This window comes from Drosophila arizonae, chromosome X (genome assembly GCF_054131065.1).
Source record: "Drosophila arizonae isolate 15081-1271.41 chromosome X, UAZ_ARI_1.0, whole genome shotgun sequence".
Classification (NCBI taxonomy): Eukaryota; Metazoa; Arthropoda; class Insecta; order Diptera; family Drosophilidae; genus Drosophila; species Drosophila arizonae.
The window spans coordinates 19,930,523-19,948,360 of NC_142927.1; the positions used below are offsets into that span (position 1 = coordinate 19,930,523).

At 42.5% G+C, this 17,838-nt stretch overlaps 1 protein-coding gene across 3 annotated transcripts in view; it reads right to left on the reverse strand.

Annotated features, from left to right (window-relative positions):
- Nucleotides 1-2,045: 2,045 nt before the first annotated feature.
- Lim1 (LIM homeobox 1) overlaps nt 2,046-17,838 on the reverse strand; it is a 66,554-nt gene continuing 50,761 nt past the window's right edge. For all 3 annotated transcript variants that reach the window (XM_018017011.2, XM_089476017.1, XM_089476016.1), the window contains 2 exons: nt 5,103-5,364; nt 2,046-4,495 (listed from right to left, as the gene is read on the reverse strand). In XM_018017011.2, the coding sequence (XP_017872500.1) occupies nt 4,125-4,495; nt 5,103-5,364 (633 nt within the window). In that variant the 3' untranslated portion in view covers nt 2,046-4,124. The remainder of the gene's footprint in view (nt 4,496-5,102; nt 5,365-17,838) is intronic.

Consider the following 17,838-nt stretch of genomic DNA (forward strand, 5'->3'; position numbering starts at 1 on the left):
CATGGCATGTGCTATGAATGATGATTAGAGCTGAGCTGCAATTGCTGTGTGTGGGCGATGTGGGCGGGGTCGCAGTTGTGCCAGAATGCCATTTAATGTTAACAAATTCATTTTTGGCGACAAACGGAAACGGAAACATTGCAGAGCTCAGCCGAACCGAGGGCAGTAGTTGAGCGCGACAGAGACAGAGAGAGAGAGAGAGAGAGAGATACCATGCCATATAGCAATTCACGGCTGCGTCGCCCTTTGGCCATGGCGAATGTCCATCAGTCAAGCGGTAGGCAGGCCCTGCTATCCGTCTGTCCGCCTGTCCGCCTGTCCCCACCCCCACTCTTGCCCCTTGCATCCTGTCCTGGCCTGTCCGGACTCTCCAGCCACTGATAAACGCACGTCACACGTCAGCTCTGGGTAGTCCGAGTCCTTTTGCCTTTGTGGATTGATGGCTGGACAGATTGAACATAGCACGTTGTTGTTGTTGTTGTTGTTATTGTTGTTGCTGTTGCTTGGCTCTGATGGACGTTTAATATGCGTTTTAGACAAGGATATACCTCACAGTTCACAGCAGTGCAATGCCTGCCTGGCTGCCTGGCTGGCTGCATTGCTGCATGGCTGCATGGCTCGTTGCATGGCCTTCGGCACCGCTCCCGCCCGCCATTGCCCAGCCAGTGCGTGGCTCGTTTTGCAACGCCTGTAAATGTATTTGGGCACCGAATTCGTCATGGCCAGAGATGTTGGTCAGCTGCAACAACAACAACAGCAGCAGCAGCAGCAAGAGTAACAGCAACAGCAACAGCAACAGCAACAGCAACATGCGCTCTATAGCATTGTTTTGTATTAAATGCTATCATGCTGCCGTGTCCGGGCCACATCCAACGTTGCACGTTGAACGTACCATCGCATATTGTTCATATGAACTCGGCTCGTTGTTCATAGCTTGTGCGTTAATGCCCCAAACCTCCGGCCTCCTCCAGTTGCCCGTTGCCCATTGCCCGTTGCTCGTTTCTTGAGGCTAGTCGTAGGTGTGAATGCGCGCACATGTGTCGAACAAAGGCGCAGTCAACCACCCACCTACCCCACCTGCCTGTCCTGTGTTCAACCCCTTGCTCACTCCCCTCCCCTCGGTACCCCGCCCTGCTCCACCAGCTACAGTCCACGCACACGAGCCACAACATCGAGCATTTCAAGTGTGGAGCCGCTTAAGGTTCCCGTTCGAAGCTGGAGCTGGGGCTCTGCTGGCAAACAACAGACACGCATGTGCATGTCCACAACATTAATAATGTTGCCCCGATATTAGCCACGCATATTAACTTTCCCATGTGTCGGTGTGTGTTTCGAGACGCCTATTGTTGTTATGGCTGTGCATGCCTATCTATACATGCATGTGTATGTGTATGTGTGTGTGTGTGTGTGTGAGTGTGTTTATGTTTAAGGTAACGATTTAAGATGTAATGTGCACACTTCCTAATTGCTGCTGCTTGTGTTATTGCCAGCCCAAATGTGAAATCAAATGAAATGTATCTTTAAGATACGAATACAGGGAAGTGTTTTTTCAAAGATACAAAAGTAGCTGAGAACTAGGAAATGCCATCAGAGCTATACGAATTGTATTAGATAGTATCAATTAAGAGCTATAAAAGTATTTGATGAAATGATATCGATTAGGCGTTGCAAGAGTATCCTAGACTTAACTCTGAGAGAAATAATATCAAATAATATCAATCAACAGATAAAAAAGTATCTGCGACCTATTAGACAACATGAAATTGTATCTAATATAAAATACAAACGTAACTTTCATATATTGAACGTAATTTTGTTTTAAATAATATTTAAAAGATTCAAATTTATCTGAGAGCTATTAGCTTTTCCTATGATATGCAGCAAATATCTTTTAGATACAGATACTTTTGTATATGAAATATGAAATAACGTAGTTGTTAGCCCAGAGCGCGAATATCTATAAATGGAAACTCTAGAGCAACTGCAATGAATAAAAATATATATAGATTTTTTTTTTTTTTTTCAGTTTCATAAAAGACGGCAAGTATTTTTACATAATTTTTTATTTCCATATCTTTTCCCTTCATCAAGGTTTTCTTTTCATCGTTTGTAGTAGCTTTTCTGCTTTTACCTTTTGTTTGTTAACAATTTTTTTTTGTTTTATTTATTTTTTTGCTTTGTTTGTTTATTATTGATTTGCTTGGCTTCTCCAACTATCATCTACAAGATTTTCCATGATAAACATACGGATGTCCTTATGCTTCTTCTAGTGGTTGTTGTTGCTCTTGTTGTAGTTGCTGTTGTTGTTGTTGCTGTTGTGTTTGCATCAATTAATAAACTTACGCATTAAGCTAACACTAAATACTTTTTACAATAATAATAATAATAATAATAATAATAATGATAATAATAATAATAATTATATCAATAATAAGTGTAATAGGGTGATGCGGCCCAGGCCCAGCTTCAGTTCCCGGGGCCAATCCATAATAATATCAATTGAAAACTCATATCGTTAGCTGGTTTCATTTTATGATTTCTATATATATATATAATTTTTTTAGAGATATATAGAAATTTATATTTGTTTTATAGCTGTTCTTGCATCTGCTTTCGGCTTCTCCTTAGATTTTGCATTTTTTTTTTTTTAATTTTTCTTTTATTTTCCTTTTAATATATATAATATTATATATATATTTTTTGCTAGTTTTACATTTTGATATTACATTTAATTAGCATTTTCAAATATTGTGTGTTTTTTTTATATATATTTTTGCTTTATTTATCATTCATAGATTTGTTTATAATAAATTATGTTGCTTAAAAGCTAGGACCACAAAAAAAAAAAAAAAAAATAGTTTACTATATGTGCTGTTTTATATAGCTTTACATACAATATATATATGCATACGCCTTTCCTTTTTATATATATATACGTCTTTTTATATATTCCGTTTCTTTTTTTTTTTTTTTTTTTTTTTTCACATATATATGTATGTATATATCGAAATATATATGTATATATATTCATATATATATGAACTTAGTGGCTAGAAAACTACACAAGTACATGCCTAGTTACGTTTATGTTGTTAGACAACGATTATAAAATATGTTTATTTATATATGTTTTTGTATAATAAAAAAAAAAAAAAGTAAAAAAAAAAAATATTAGACAAACAAATTTGTTTTTAATTATAAAAAATGTGCTAATATACAAAAAAAAAATATTATATTTTGTTTTTTTTCCACTTTTTTTTTTTCTTTTTGCTTGCTAACACGATTTTTAGGCTACGTATTTGTGATTTTGTTTTTAATGTTTTTCGAATTATTTTTACTGTTTTATTTTTATACACACATACACATAAATAGTTTATTACAGACAAGACGTTTAGTAATGTGTTTTACTTTTTTAGTTTTACATTTTTAGCTTTTCCTTGCATTAGTTAGATTAATAAAAAAAAAAAAACATTTATATATTTATATATATAAATATTTATAGATATATATATAGCTTTATGTGCAGCGCCCATTCAATGTACATTTAGAGATTTTTGTTTTGTTTTTGCTTTGCTTTCGCTATAAATTTTTAAAAATAATTTACAAATATTTTGGCGCAGTCGTAAAAAAAAGAAGACTAAAACAATAAACAGAATAATAATAAAAACAACGAAACCAAAGCTGAGCAGCTGTTTTTGGCCAAAGGCAGCGCATTTTGGTTTATGGGCTAGGCGTTGCGGCGGGGGTGCGGGGCAGGGCCAGCCAACGACGACGAGACTTCTCCTCATTTGAATTGCGAGAGAGCGAGCGCGCAATGCAACAGCCCTCTCGCTCGTATACGACGCGTGCTGCTTACGAGTCGCTAGTGTGGCGAAGCGAGATGGCAATAGTGTACGCGCAGTGGGCGGCGGCAGAGACGACGACGACAACGACGACGACGCGACGAAGCTTTGTCATTGCTGCTGCTGTTGTTGTTGTTGTGGTTGTTGTGGTTGCTGTTGTTCTGGCTCTAGCTGCTACTCCTCCTCGTATTGTTTTTGCTGTTGTTGTTGTTGGTGGTGCTGCTGCTGCCGCTGCGTGTAGGTCTTGAGAAACAGCAGGCGCGTTGCCAACTGTTTTGTATATTACCAAACAAGCCCTTCATTTTGCATATTCTGCGGTTCGCTGAAGTTCGCCGAGCTCATGAACTCTGGAGATGCGGTGCGCGGGCCATTTTGTTGTTGCTGCTGTTGCGTTTGGCTTGCTTGTTGCGCATTCTGGGCCGCCTGCTGCTGCTGCTGTTGTTGCTGCTGCTGCTGCTGCTGTTGCTGCTGCTGCTGCGCGGCCGCCTGTTGCAGCAAGTGCTCGGCGGCATTTGGCGGTGGCGGCGGCGGCGGCCCCACAGCCGTCTGCAGCTGCATTGGCGGTGCGCCCGCCTGACTCAGAAATGTTGACTCGGGCGTCAGGCCAAATTCGTTCACCATCGGTATGGGACCACTGTGATCCATTGGCCCACCTGTTTGATTTCAGAAAGAGAGCGAGAATAAGAGAGAGAAAGAGAGAGTTAGATATTTGAGCATTTTTTACAGTTTAATTTTTATATATCTCTAATTCTGAGCAAATACAATTACTTTATTATAAGAATTGAAGAGATTAAAGAATTTATTTTAATATTTTGACTGATTGCTGCCAGAAAATTAGAAACCGTTTTAATACTTTTGTTTAATAGTAAATAAGGTGAATTTTGAATATATGGAATGTATTTCTATATTCTAAGAATTTTTAAAATAATAGTAACTTTTATTTTATATTATTCTTATCATTATTATTGTGAAATATTAGCGTATCTCTTCAAATAGTTAAAGTTCGTGTGTAATTAAAGGTTGGCAAAAAAAATTCTTAAAGAGGCAAATAAATTAAAATATGCCTAAACTAAATTTAGTTTATCTAAAGAATGAAACATTAATTAAAATACAATTCCTAATTTATATGACTTGAGTGTAATATTCATCTAGTGATAAGCTCGAATTTAATGCCTTTTCCAAACTAACTTCTTCTGTCGTTGAATAATACTGTAGATAATATTGTATTATTGGTCATATATCATGTTATGGCTATATTACCTGGCGCATTGAAGGGCATCGGTCCGCCGGGATGGCCGGGAAAGAATGGGCCGTCGTGCGGATGGAAGGGCCCGCCGTAGCCAAACTCGAATTTAGCGTCTGCAGCAAAGTAGGGAAAGCCGGGTCCATCGTCTAGCCCGCCCGGCGAGAGATTCATGGGAAAGCCGCGCATCTTGCGCGCGCCGCCAAAGAACGGCGGACGGCCCATGCTGGTGATTTGCTTCATGCGACGCTCCTTGGATCGCTTGTTCTGGAACCAGACCTGCGGATAGATGAGCGGAGAGTGAGCCATGTTATATGTTGGATGTTGCTTGTTGTATGTTGTATGTTGTATGTGGTATGGCCAGTGTGTCAGTCAGTCAGTTAGTCAGTCAGCCCCCTCCCCCCCCTCTCCTTTGCGACCCCCCTCCAACTGTGTTTTGTTGTTGCATTGATGCTACCGCCAGCCACACCGGGCGGCCGTTGCAAAATTAGCCCTAGCCTCGGTCCCAGCTCCGCTCTGTACAGCGGATCGGGGCATTTTACGAGGTTCTGCATCGTTTCGGGTGCTCCAGAAGCACCGTGCACAGCATGCCAAGTAATAAAATAAAAACATATTTCAAAATTTTTAGTGGCACCTTTTCGCATTTCGCTTTTTGCCCAGGCCGCGCTTTGTCTCCTTTTTTTCCTTTTTTGGTTTTTGGTTTTGGGCTCATCGTTTTTAATATTTTGTGTTGTTGTTTTCATTTTATTTTCATTTTTTTTTTTTTTTTTTTTTACTTTTTGGCATTTTAATATTCATATCTTGGACGCGTTTTTAATGATCTTTTGCTGGCGGTCAACGAAACTGTTTTCAACTCGGACTTGAACTGATTTCTGTGCTGTGCTCTTTGCATTTTAGCTATGGCAAAGTTTTCTCAATGAAATGATTTGATTTATGTGTTTGGTTTTTGTGTTTTTCTTCCTTTTTCAGCTTGCTGTATTCTGTGTGTCCTTTCCGTCCATCCGTCCCGTCGCCCGTCCTTCCGTCCGTCTGTCTGTCTTTCTTTATATATTTTTGGCAAATAGCTTCCAATGAATTTGGCTTAGATTCTGCGGATTCAGCGTCTGGGGGCCTGGGCTATGGCCATGCAGCAGCATCATCAGCAGCTGTTGTTCCCGTTCCCGTTCTAAGAGGCAATTTAAGCGTGAATTTTAATGATGAGCGCCGACGTCGCCGTCGTCGTCGTCGTCGTCTGCAGTTCATTTGAATTTCTGAGCATTTTTATGAACTCAACTCGGCCGAAACCTACGCCAGCCTCAGCCACAGCATAGACATGCATATGAGCTGGGGTGCTCTGTCCCAGCCACTGCCCCACACACACACACACTCTCCACTCTCCTCTCCCCACTCGCCACTCTGACTCAAGAAACTGACATTTTGTGGCACAACGAGCACACATTTCACTAGAAAAGCCTTTCGGCCTGTGAGAACTCCAATTTTAGCATTGAGTGCGGCTGTCGGCGCACAGGATGCACACAAAAGGAAGTAACACGCTGTGCATGGCCTGACACCCAACCTGGCCACAGGCTCAAGCTCCAGCTCAGATCAGCGTTTGACATTAAGTCCGAGTCCGTGTCGAGCAGTTGGTCAAGCGTGTGACTCTCCTGACAGCAGCGCTGAGCTCGAATCTGAATCGGAATTTGGCTTTAACATTGACTTTGACTTTGACTTTGACTTTGAGTGTCGACTGAGCATTAGCCACATTCATGGCAGGCAAGAGCTCGCAATGAACTGGAACTAGTTCATTTGGATATTGATGAGCCGCAGTGGTTCAATTTGCGGATACAATTTAAGCTAGTTCAGTTACTGCACTGATTTACAAAAAGTGTGTAAACACTAAGAGGAACTGGTTCCTTTTATGATGATGAGCTGGAACTAGTTCAACTGGCTTTCAACGTAATAAATTAGATTTGCAAATATACAAATATAGATTTGAAAGCCTATGTGCTGAGCATATGATGAATTTGAACTAGTTCACTTCACTAACCACTGATCGCTGCTAAAATTTGATAAGTTCCTTTGCTAAACAGGTTCCATTTATGCTCATGAGTTGAAACTAGCACACATTCATATATTTATATATATGTATATGTATGCGGATTTAAAAACTAGTTTCATTTACTGCATGTGCATATAATGAACTTGAACTAGTTCACTTCCCCAGCTACAGATCCCTGCTAACATTTGATGACTTCTTTTGGCAAACACTAACATGAAATGGCTCCATTGCCTTTAATGAACCGGAACTAGTTCCATTTCGGTTTTTTGTTTGTGTTTACTAGACGTCACATTTCAATTACTTGGAAACCGCAAGATAATAAATAAAACCGCATAGCTGCAGACCCTGCACCCGCATTGGCCATTGGCCCAAGGCAAGGTACGTGGCACACACACACACACACATACATATGTGAATGCGTGTGTGTTTGTTTGCTTTATTTTTGCTATTTGCCCCTTCTGGTCCCTGCGGTCACACAATTTTTCATTTTCATATGCGCAACAACAATGAAAATAAAGGAAAACAAAATTGAGCGAAATACAAACTAGAAAATGGGCAGCGAATGGGGGCAGGGCCAGAGGGTGGGCAGGGAAAACAGAAGCAACAACTCTTTTCTAAAATATGCATTTACAATAGTTTGTTATTTGGTATTTGTTTTTACCGCAATGTTTCCATTCTTCTCCTTTTTTTTTTTGCAATTTAGCTGAAGCTTTAGTATTTTCTGTTTTTTTTTCTCCCACTTTTTTTTTTGCTATTGTTTTGCTGCTCGACAAAGAAAAACAGCAACAAATGGCAAAGAAAATGAAGGAAAGCGAATGAAAAAAGAAATAGAATAATGGCAAATGCGTGTGGGCGTTTAGAGTGGAAAATGGTGGGCGCAGTGGGCGGGGCGGGACACTCAATGGAGTGCGGTTAACAGTCAGCGACCGAGCTGTAGCTAGAACCAGATCCATTATGAACAGCGCACAGAAATATGTTTATACTCTATTGAAGCTGCATGGAAATTGAATGGCTCGGGAATGGATGTAGCTCGTTGTACTCCGAAGCCATTGAAAATGGGCGTGGCCATTCAATTTGTGTGTATTTGACGGAAGGAGGCGTGGCATATCCAGTACAGTATTAAATATAGTATTTATAGAGAGAGAAAGATAAGGATCAACAGCCAAGTCAATCTAGCTATGCTCGTCTGTCAGTCCGTCCAGCCTTCTCTTTGTCTGTCAGTGCGTTCATCCCTCAGTAGGCTGTCCGTCCGTCCGTTTATCCGTCAGTGTATTCGTCTATCTATCCTTTTGTCTGTTCATCTGTCTATCCGTCTGTCCATTCGTCCGTCACTTCGTTTGTCTCTTCGTTTGTCCGTCTCTCTGCACATCCGTCCGTCTGCTCGTATTTAGGAACCTGCTCTCCTTAAAGCCTCAATATAAAAAGCTCTTAAGAGTAATGCCCCACTATAAAGTCTATGGTATAAAGCCAACGCCACTTGAATAGTTCTCCTGTAACTGCCTTAAATATAGATTAAAGACATGGATATAGATCCAGCTTAGTTCTGATGTCTCTCCAAGTTCTGCTTCAGGGACTCGCAATATCTCAAGGCTCACTAAATACAATTTCAGCTTCAGCATGTTCCATCATTTATTTCCTATACATTATACACTTATACATATGTTTTTAAAATTTCCCCTAAGAAGCCCTTGCAAATTGCGCTCCTTATTTCGCTTGTCTGTGTGCGTCTGTGACTGATCGAACTTTAATTTTGAGGCTGGCTATCTATCTGATCCTGACGTTCGACGTGCGCCTCACAAGAGCTCTCTGGGCTATGCTGTGTTCCGATATGTTATGATATGATATAATATGATATAATGCGCTGCCAGCCAAATTGTTGGCCGTTTTGCGGTAATTTGGACAGCGCTTATAATATTTTATTTCCGCACTTGAGAGCGGCAATTGGGGAAGTTGGGAAGTCGGCCTGTTTGGCTGCCGAGCTATGGGGCTATGGGGCTGTCGGGAACGAGGCGCAACAAGAGATGAGAAATTTGTTTTCAATTTCGTGTAGCTTTCAACAAATTTGTTGTTTGAGGCGCAGGCGGCGGCCAAAGCTGCGGCCGGGTGCGACGGGGCGGCACTGCTCGCAAAACATTTGAACATTTAGTTAAATTATAGGTTAGGCCCTGACATAAAAGGGCAAACAACGTAACATAATGGCCGTGGTAGCAATCAGGCTCTCAGCCCGCGCCCCCCTCACCAAGCGAAACATAACAAAATGATTATTGCGCTTTTGACTCGCTCGAACGGACCAACTGGAGGGCAGACGATGGGGCGAGGGGGAGCGCGTGGGGGGGACGGAGTAGAGCCGATGGCAAGCTTGGAGGGTATGTGGATAAGGTGGCCCTGTTGTTGGCTGGCGGCTGCCACTTGGCAGCTCCTCGGCTCGGCGTTGTGTTGAAAATTATAGCAAATTATGTTAAACGGCAGCTCCTCGGCGCGGGTGGGGCTCGGGTTCGCCCCAATCGCCCCGCTTGGGCCGCCGTTTACCCCCGCGCTGACCCCGCTCCGTGGCCCCATTAAAGAGCTTAACATATAATTTGTGCCAGCGCTCAGCCAAAAGTCAAAGTTGCTTCATTGTGACCCGCTTGGGCTCTGGGCTTCGATTTCAGTGCCTGCCCGCCACATTTGGGGGCATGCGGCATGCTGCAAATGTGTGTCACGTATTCGCGCGCTGATTGACATGATTTGGCTGCGGCTCCATTTCCAATGCGATATATGAGCAGGCGGCAATCAGCACTCGGCACTCGGCAGTCGGCAGTCGGCATAGGAGCAATCGACCATTCGAGCATTTAGATTAAGATGCTCATCAGCGTTAACCCCTTGTTGCCGCTGGCTCTCAGCAGCTGCAACTGTATTGGTATGTCTACGATCGGATTATCGCTAATAGCTCACGTCAACTATGAACTATGAGCTAAAGCCAATTTCTCTTTAGCATTAGTGCAACTGTTCTAGATTTACTCTTCCCCTCTCTCTCTCTCTCTCCCTCTCCCTCTCCCCCTGTCTCGGTGATATTTTATTTACTATGCGTCTGCGTTAATGATACGTTTCTCTGTACAACTGTGTGCACTTGCGTTTCATTAGCTGATTTTTTGGGCTATTGTTGGCCCGGCTGGAACCTGCTGAGAGGCCGTGACTGGGCATTTCTCGTAGCGCCTGTCACGCCCCCATCGCGGCAGTACACGGACTACCAGCTAAAACAAAAACTATCGACTACCGGCCACAGCTGCTGTACGATATACATAGAGATATATGTCGGGGTATCTATATACTTGTAGAGACAGGCGTGAATTGGCTTCGAGTAAGAGTTAACAGATAATTAACTTTGGCTGCTGCTGCTGCTGCTGCTGGCCATTGGTAGCTGTTGTTTTTCCCATAGTTTAGTAGGTGTTGCTGCCGCTCATCAGTCAGCCGCAAGTCGAGGTAGCTGCTGAGCGGCTCCTCGGGCTGCGTGACAAGGCAATTCTCGCTTAACCCCAGATGAAATGGTCTCAAATGTTGGTTTCGATTTCAATGTGAGTTTCAGTTTGTGTGCTCTCTCTCTCTCTCTCTCTCTCGCTCGCTCTCTCTCTCTCTCTGTCTCTTTATTTGTGGCGCCTGGTCGCAAGAGAATTAATAGCCAGCTGATGAGTTGTTGAAATTATAATTTTCAGATTCGCCCAGCTCGGCCCTCCCTCCCTCAACCTCCTGGCTGGCGCATATCAATATCTATGTATATACACTACTATTTTCATGAACCCAGCTGTATGTATGTGTGTTTAATACATTGAGAAATTCATGCCAAGTCATGTTTGGCCCAGGCGCCGCCTAAGACCCGGCCACAGACTCCAACTCCAATTGTAAGTTTGGCCAACTCCATTTTCAGTTTTTGACCTCCAGTGTCTGTGCTTTGCTTAGCGGCGAGCTCTTCACATCTTGTTCCATGGGTAAATGCGTTAAATTAGCCGCTTTTGTGGTTCTTTTCAATGGGGTTTGTTGCTGTTGTTATTTGTTTTGGCCGCAACGAGTCTAATTGTTGCTTTCAAATGGCCAAAAGCCTGGCTCTTGCGGTTGCCGCTCACCGATAACATAATTAGCCACAATCAACAGATTCAAGACTCTTTTTGTTTCATTAGATTTAGTTATTTTATATTTGTATTTTTTTTTATTTTTTATTTTCATATATTTTTTATTTGGTTGTCCATAAAACTTGAAATGCAATCAAACAATTTCCGCTCAATTAATAAACGCGTCGTTCACCGAATCTTCGACTAATTAGTGCAGCAATTTTAACGCCACTTTCAAAGAAACTGAGAGGGAGGGAGAGGAAGAGACCGAGACGGGTTTGGTCAAAGTGAGGGCGGGAGAACAACAAAAATTTGTCAACTTCCGTGGCCCAAAATGCAAATCGACAGAAAAAAACAAGTAAGAAAGCTCCAGTCGAGACTGCTCGACTAGGAGATACCCTGAACCCTCCAAGCTGATATTCTAATCATTCTGCACTTCTTTTATGCACACATACATACACATGCATCCACACGCACGCATAAGCCTGCGCTCTGCTAACTGCGCAGTAAGCAGCGACTGCGCTTGGGCTGCGCTGCAGTGTGGGCAATATTATGAGAATTTATTTTTTAAATAATTTCTTTTGTAGACATAAGATCTTAATGAAACTTTCAGAGTGTAATCATATGATGAATATGGGTGTACATTCCAAAGCACAAGTCTCTAGTATTTGAAATACGCTTTTTACAAAAGTGAGGGTGAGGGGGTGAATTTAAGGGTGGGGGGTAAATTTTAACAAAAACCGAAATTGTATAAATTGCATATAAGCATACATTAAAAATTTGGAGACTCTAGCAATAAGGGTGTAGAAGATATAATTTTATAACTGGTTTTCGATAAGGGTTTTTATCGATAAAAAAAAGATCGGGATGAGTTATCGATTTTTAATGATAAACTTGATATGCGCGCTGTAATTACGGACATTTAAAAAAAAATTTGAAGTCTCTAGCTCTTATATCTTCTGAAATCGACGCGTTCATACATACGGACGGACGGACGGACGGACGGACGGACGGACGGACGGACGGACGGACGGACGGACGGACGGACAGACAGACGGACAGGGCCAAATCAACTCAGCTCGTCGCCCTGATCAAGAATATATATACTTTGTGGGGTCTGCCACGCCTCCTTCTGCCTGTTACATACTTTTAACAAAACCATTATACCCTGATTTCCCATTTTCAATGGGTTCAGGGTATAAAAAGAAACCGACAGCAATAAAAATCAGAAAAAAATAAAACTTAACCCAAAGTCGAATAAAAAAATTATTATAAATCGTCGCTGCGATAAAACCAAATGTAAATCAACTCGAAACGCGCTCGAGATTCGTATGTTGACAAATAAACGCCTCTGCGAGCGGCTCGTCTGGGCGACACTTGACAAATGCCTCGCGGCGACAGCGCCACAGCGTCTCCCCCACATCCGCCGATGGCGTCTAGCGGTATCTCCGCACAGATCGTCGCCGAGTGGCGCCAGTCGAACGAACGCACGCCACATTAAGCGGGGCTCCAGCTCGAGCGGTCATCCGTATGATTTGCCTCCCGCTGGCCCGCCGTACTCCCGCTCACCTCACAGCTCTCCCTCCCTCGTCCGCTTTATTTGTTTATAATTTTTCAAAGCTTAGTTTGCTCGACGTTGGCGTAAATGGAGCACACGCATTAAAACAAAAGCCGAACGACTCCAAAAGCCCCAAACACACACGTCGAAGCACCGAAAGGGCAGCCAACTGAAAGTCACACGAGCCGTGGCCTAATGGCTGATCCATTTGGGCCAAGTGCTCTGGTATCTCTAGCTGCAACAGGTTGCACGATGCGATAGCCAAGCTCGAGTCGTGACAGTTTGGATCGTCGTCGGCTTGCCGGAAGTTGAGGCCATGTCCACGGCTTGCTTTTATTTTCGGATTTTATTATAACAGATTGAAGATCTGGGCATTTCATTTATTTACTTTTTATTGTTGACAAATCGAGTGTGAACAAGCTTTTCAAATTGAACATTGTGGCAAAGCCGAAAGCTGATTGAATGCCCCGATAGATTATCAACAGATAGATTATTGAGCAAAACTTTCTTTATAAACGAAATAATTGACGATATTTTTTCCCTTTTTAAACCAAATAAGAATCATGTACATAATAAATAATAAATAAGAAATTTATTTGAAGCTGATTTGAATATTAAATAAAAATTCTGAAGATTAGGTGTATAAAGTAATCATGAAAAAAATTCAATAATAGTTAATTAAAGTTCTCGATCCTAAACCTCAGAAAAGTTCTATGAAAACTGTCTTACATGCCTTTTTCAAAATTTTTAATGAAGCATGTTCCAAAAGTAAACAAATTCTAATATTATTTTATTTTGTTGTGGAAAAAACTGAGTTTTAAGGAAAACAAATTGTGGATAAATAGCCCGAGAGATGTGGAAAATATGCAACATTAAGAGAAAGCACGATGGCTGAGCTATTCATAAAATGATAATATCTACTATATACAGGCACTCAACTCGATCATTGGTAACCCGTTAAGTCAAAATCGCGATAAATCGAAAAAATAATAGAAAATTGAAAAAGAAAAAACAAAAAAAAATTGCTATCGATAATTCTCGATAGTTTAAATTTGTATGTAAATCGGAAGAAAAAACTAATACCCTTGCCATATCGAACTATCGAAACTCGACTGCATAATTCTATTTTATTTTCAGTATTACTTTATTTGCAATAAGCATTTTTAACTATTGAAGTCTTTGCTCTATTTTCAAATTGACATCAACTCAAAGATTGCTCAAGCTGGATTTGTATTTCGTCTCAAGTCTCAAGCCGCCATCAAGGCGCAGCCAATGTCGACACTCGGCCTTGGCTGGCTTTGGCACATCAGGCCTGGCCTAGGCCTATTGTCACACTTTGATGGCGCCGCAATCGGCCGCCTTGATCGGCATCAACTTGTCGTTAGCAGCAAAAGTCACACGTAGCCGGCGAATTCTGCGAGTGCTCGACGAGCAGTAGTCAAGTAGCATTTGAGCCGAGCTACATACAAATTGACTTGGGCCATTGGGAGTTGGCCAACAAATTTGTGGGCCCATAAAATCAAATCAAAAACTTTTGCCTATTATTATTATTGTTTTTATTTTGATTTTTTTTTTCTGGTTTTGTTTTACCTTTTTTTGATGATGTTGTGATAGCTATTTGGCTATAATGCTCAAAGCATGCCAATGATTTATGTGTGGTGCGGCTTTTGTGGTTGCTGCTGGTTGTCTTGGCTTGGCCACGTAACTGGCCAGTGGCTAAGTTGACTCTCATACACCGTGTATGCCTCTCTCTCTCTCTCTCTCTCTCCCCCCTTTGGGCATCTTTAGCAGCAGCAGCAGCAGCCGCTCACCTGTCATGTCAACGAGTTATGCCTGCCAATCGCAGCAGCGCGTCAAATTTATGCAAAATTTCTCTCCCAACCCCTTGGGCCTCGGCCATCCGCCATCCGCACCGACGGCCCCCTCCTGTCAAGTGGGGGGCGTGTCAGGGCTGCCCCGCTGTGCGCTGTCGGCAAAGTTCTAAGCAAGTTTTTGTGTCACGCTGCTTCTGTCTGTGTCTGATGCTGTGGCATGTTCTTGTTGTTGCTGTTGTTGTTGTTGTAAAATTTATTATAAGATGTGGCGCATGCTGGGCAACAGCCGAGCGCACTGCTGGCCCAGAAATCGGCTACAGCTCAACTGCTTGGCGTTGACATTTTCGTTAGATGTTGCAGCAAAGCCAAAAGCAAATGCGGACAACAAATTGCTCCACGCTCTGTGGCAACTGTGGCAACTCTTTGATGCCACCAGGCACAGATCGAATTACCAAACGAACATCAAACATTTCTAGCCCCCTCTCTGTCCATCTGCAGCGGCGCTGAAGCCGCTGAGGGCAGATGGCCTCACATTTTGGGCGCACCGCATGCATTTTCCTGGTAGTTGCAGCTGACTGACAACTTGTTATTGGATATTGTTGATTGCAGTAACAGACAAGAGACAAGAGACGAGCGGACAAGCGGACAAACAGACTACAGCAACAACAAGTGATTCAGCTGTCAGCTGCTTGTCACTCGCAAAGTTTTTAAAGCCGCGCAAAAAGTAAAAAAGTGAAAGAAAAAGCAAAACAAAAATCAAAATAAAAATTAAATAAAATTGAAAAAAAAGAACAACAAAAATGCAACATTAATGAAGATGCAAAAGTTGACAGCGCACAGCTGTGTGTGTGCGTGTGTGTGTGTGTATGCATGTGTCTCTGTAAGCTGCTCGAAGCAAGGCGATTAAGTCAACGTCAGCGACATCGTCAGCAGGCGTCGCCTCCTCTTCAACTTGTTGGCATTTGTCACTTTCGTTTAGATTTGAAGAGGGCAACGGCAACAGTAACACCAACAACAACAACAACAACGACAACAACTGTTGCCCATAAAGAGGTGTTGATTGTGTCACACTTGTCGCGTTTAAAGACTCAACTAAAAAAGACGCGACACGCTGCCTAAATATCCTTTAACTGTAACCAATGACACATCAAAGGCGGCACAGCCCTTGCCTCTACCTTTGTCTCTCGACCCCTACCCCTACCCCTACCACTACCCCGGCCGCTGCCTGTGTCTGTGTCTGTGCCCCTACAACGGTTGCGCATGCGTAATCCCCGTTAAATGTTTCGTTTTCCATCGTTTTTCTTGTGGGAAACGCAACGAGAGCTGAGCACATTCAACATCTGTGTAGAGGCTCTAGCTGTGCGTGTGTATTTGGGGGCGTGGCATTGAGAATTTGTAAGTCAAACCTGTTGAAAATCGAGAACAAGGTGCATATCAATGCGCTGCCACAGCGCTAATGATGTTGTTGTGTTTAATGTGGGCCTGCGTATGCTGCGGATATCCCTGACAGCTCAACAGATGCGAGTCAGTCCGACGGACAGCCAGCCCAGGGATATCAATTGCCAGCCCATAATATCCTGTCATCGGTCTGCCAATGCCTGTCAATGCTTTGCTCTACTAACTCTGATCACATTGTGGGAGAATCTATTCAAGCTGTTGCCACTCTCCTCAGCTAGCACTGCTATAAACTTTAGTAATACTCCATGTTTATAGCTCTTATGCTGCTGGGCGTTTTGTTAGCCTCGAGACACGACACACGTGACAGCCGCATTCATTCAGTCGCTTTGCTAACTGCTGCAACATCTCAACATGCTCGCTTGCAATTAATAAACTCGACTCTGGCTAAGCCGTCATATGGCAATGGCTCATCTGCCGCGGCGGCTGGCTAATCATGGCCTGGCATATTGCCTCTATTTCCACACTTCCGTGTCAGCATTTTCACGTAGGCTCTCCAACTGGGCCGTAATTGGCCACAATTGCATCGCATGTTAGCTAACATTTGCATTTTACATGGCTGTTAGCCGTCGAGCGCCGTTCTCAGCGCTTCTCATGGCAGGCAGCAACAAGCTCGTTAAGGTTTTTAAACGTTTCTCTCTTTTCGCTATTCGCTCTGGCCGTTTTACCTTTACCCTCCGCTCTCTCTCTCTCTCTCTCACCCTCTTCCTCTACTCTTTTAATGCCTTTAGGACAGCCCTTTTATTTCGGTGGGCGTTGCAATGCAGCTTTTTGGGACTGAAGAATTTCTCAGCAAACATTTCACACACATTCGGAGATTTGATATATATGTATATACATATATATGGATGTATATTTGTATGGATACTAGTTGCTTTTAAGGCTCTTTCTTGTGTTTTTATTTTTATTTTTATTTTTATTTTTTTTTTTTTGTATTTTTGCAGTTGGTTCAGCGCAATGAACTTCCGTTTTTATGCGCGCCCCCGCCTTATAGACGCTATAGACGGTTTTGCGGGGCCGGCATTAATTTTATTTTTATTGTATTTGGTTTGTTGTTTTTACTGACATTTTTTCCATTGTTTGTTGTTATTGTTCTTGTTGTTGTTGTCGTTGTTCGTAAAACCACAGCGAAAGAGCAGTGCAATGAAGCGTTGCAAGGCGGCAACCACGACGTTGAAATATCGCGCCGGACTATTTTTTATGATTTGGCTTTTAAAAAATGTTGAAAACAACAACAACAACAACAGCAGCAGCAGCAGCAGCAACATCGTCAGCAACAGCAACAACAACAACAACAATAACTGGCTCGGGAGCCGCAACTTTGCTTTAGTTTAAACATTTGCCACTCGAAACGCGCTTAATTTATGCGTTTTTTATGCTGATGAAACGCAGACAGGAACTCGGCAAAACTAACCACGTCAAGCCAAAGCCAAACCAAAGTCTCTGTCTTAGTTTTTTTTTTTGGTCATTCTGGGGGCTAGCCGGGCCGAGCCCCAGCCCAGCGTACCTGAAGACAAATTCGGAATCGTTAAAGCGCAAAATTGAAGCATTGAAATTTTGAATAAAAAGGCAAGTTGAATCTTTTGTAAGTCGGAAGAAAAAGTTCATTTTGATGAGAGGTAATGCCTATTCGGCTACCTCTAATCACATATGCGAAATCTGAGAAACTCTTTTCAAAAACTGATGCTGATTGCATATACTCAAGATATCTTATTGATCTCCCTTCGAAGACTACAGTGATCCCTCCTCTAGAACTTCCCCTGGTAGTTAGAACTCGTTGAGGACTCTGTGGATTTGACCTCC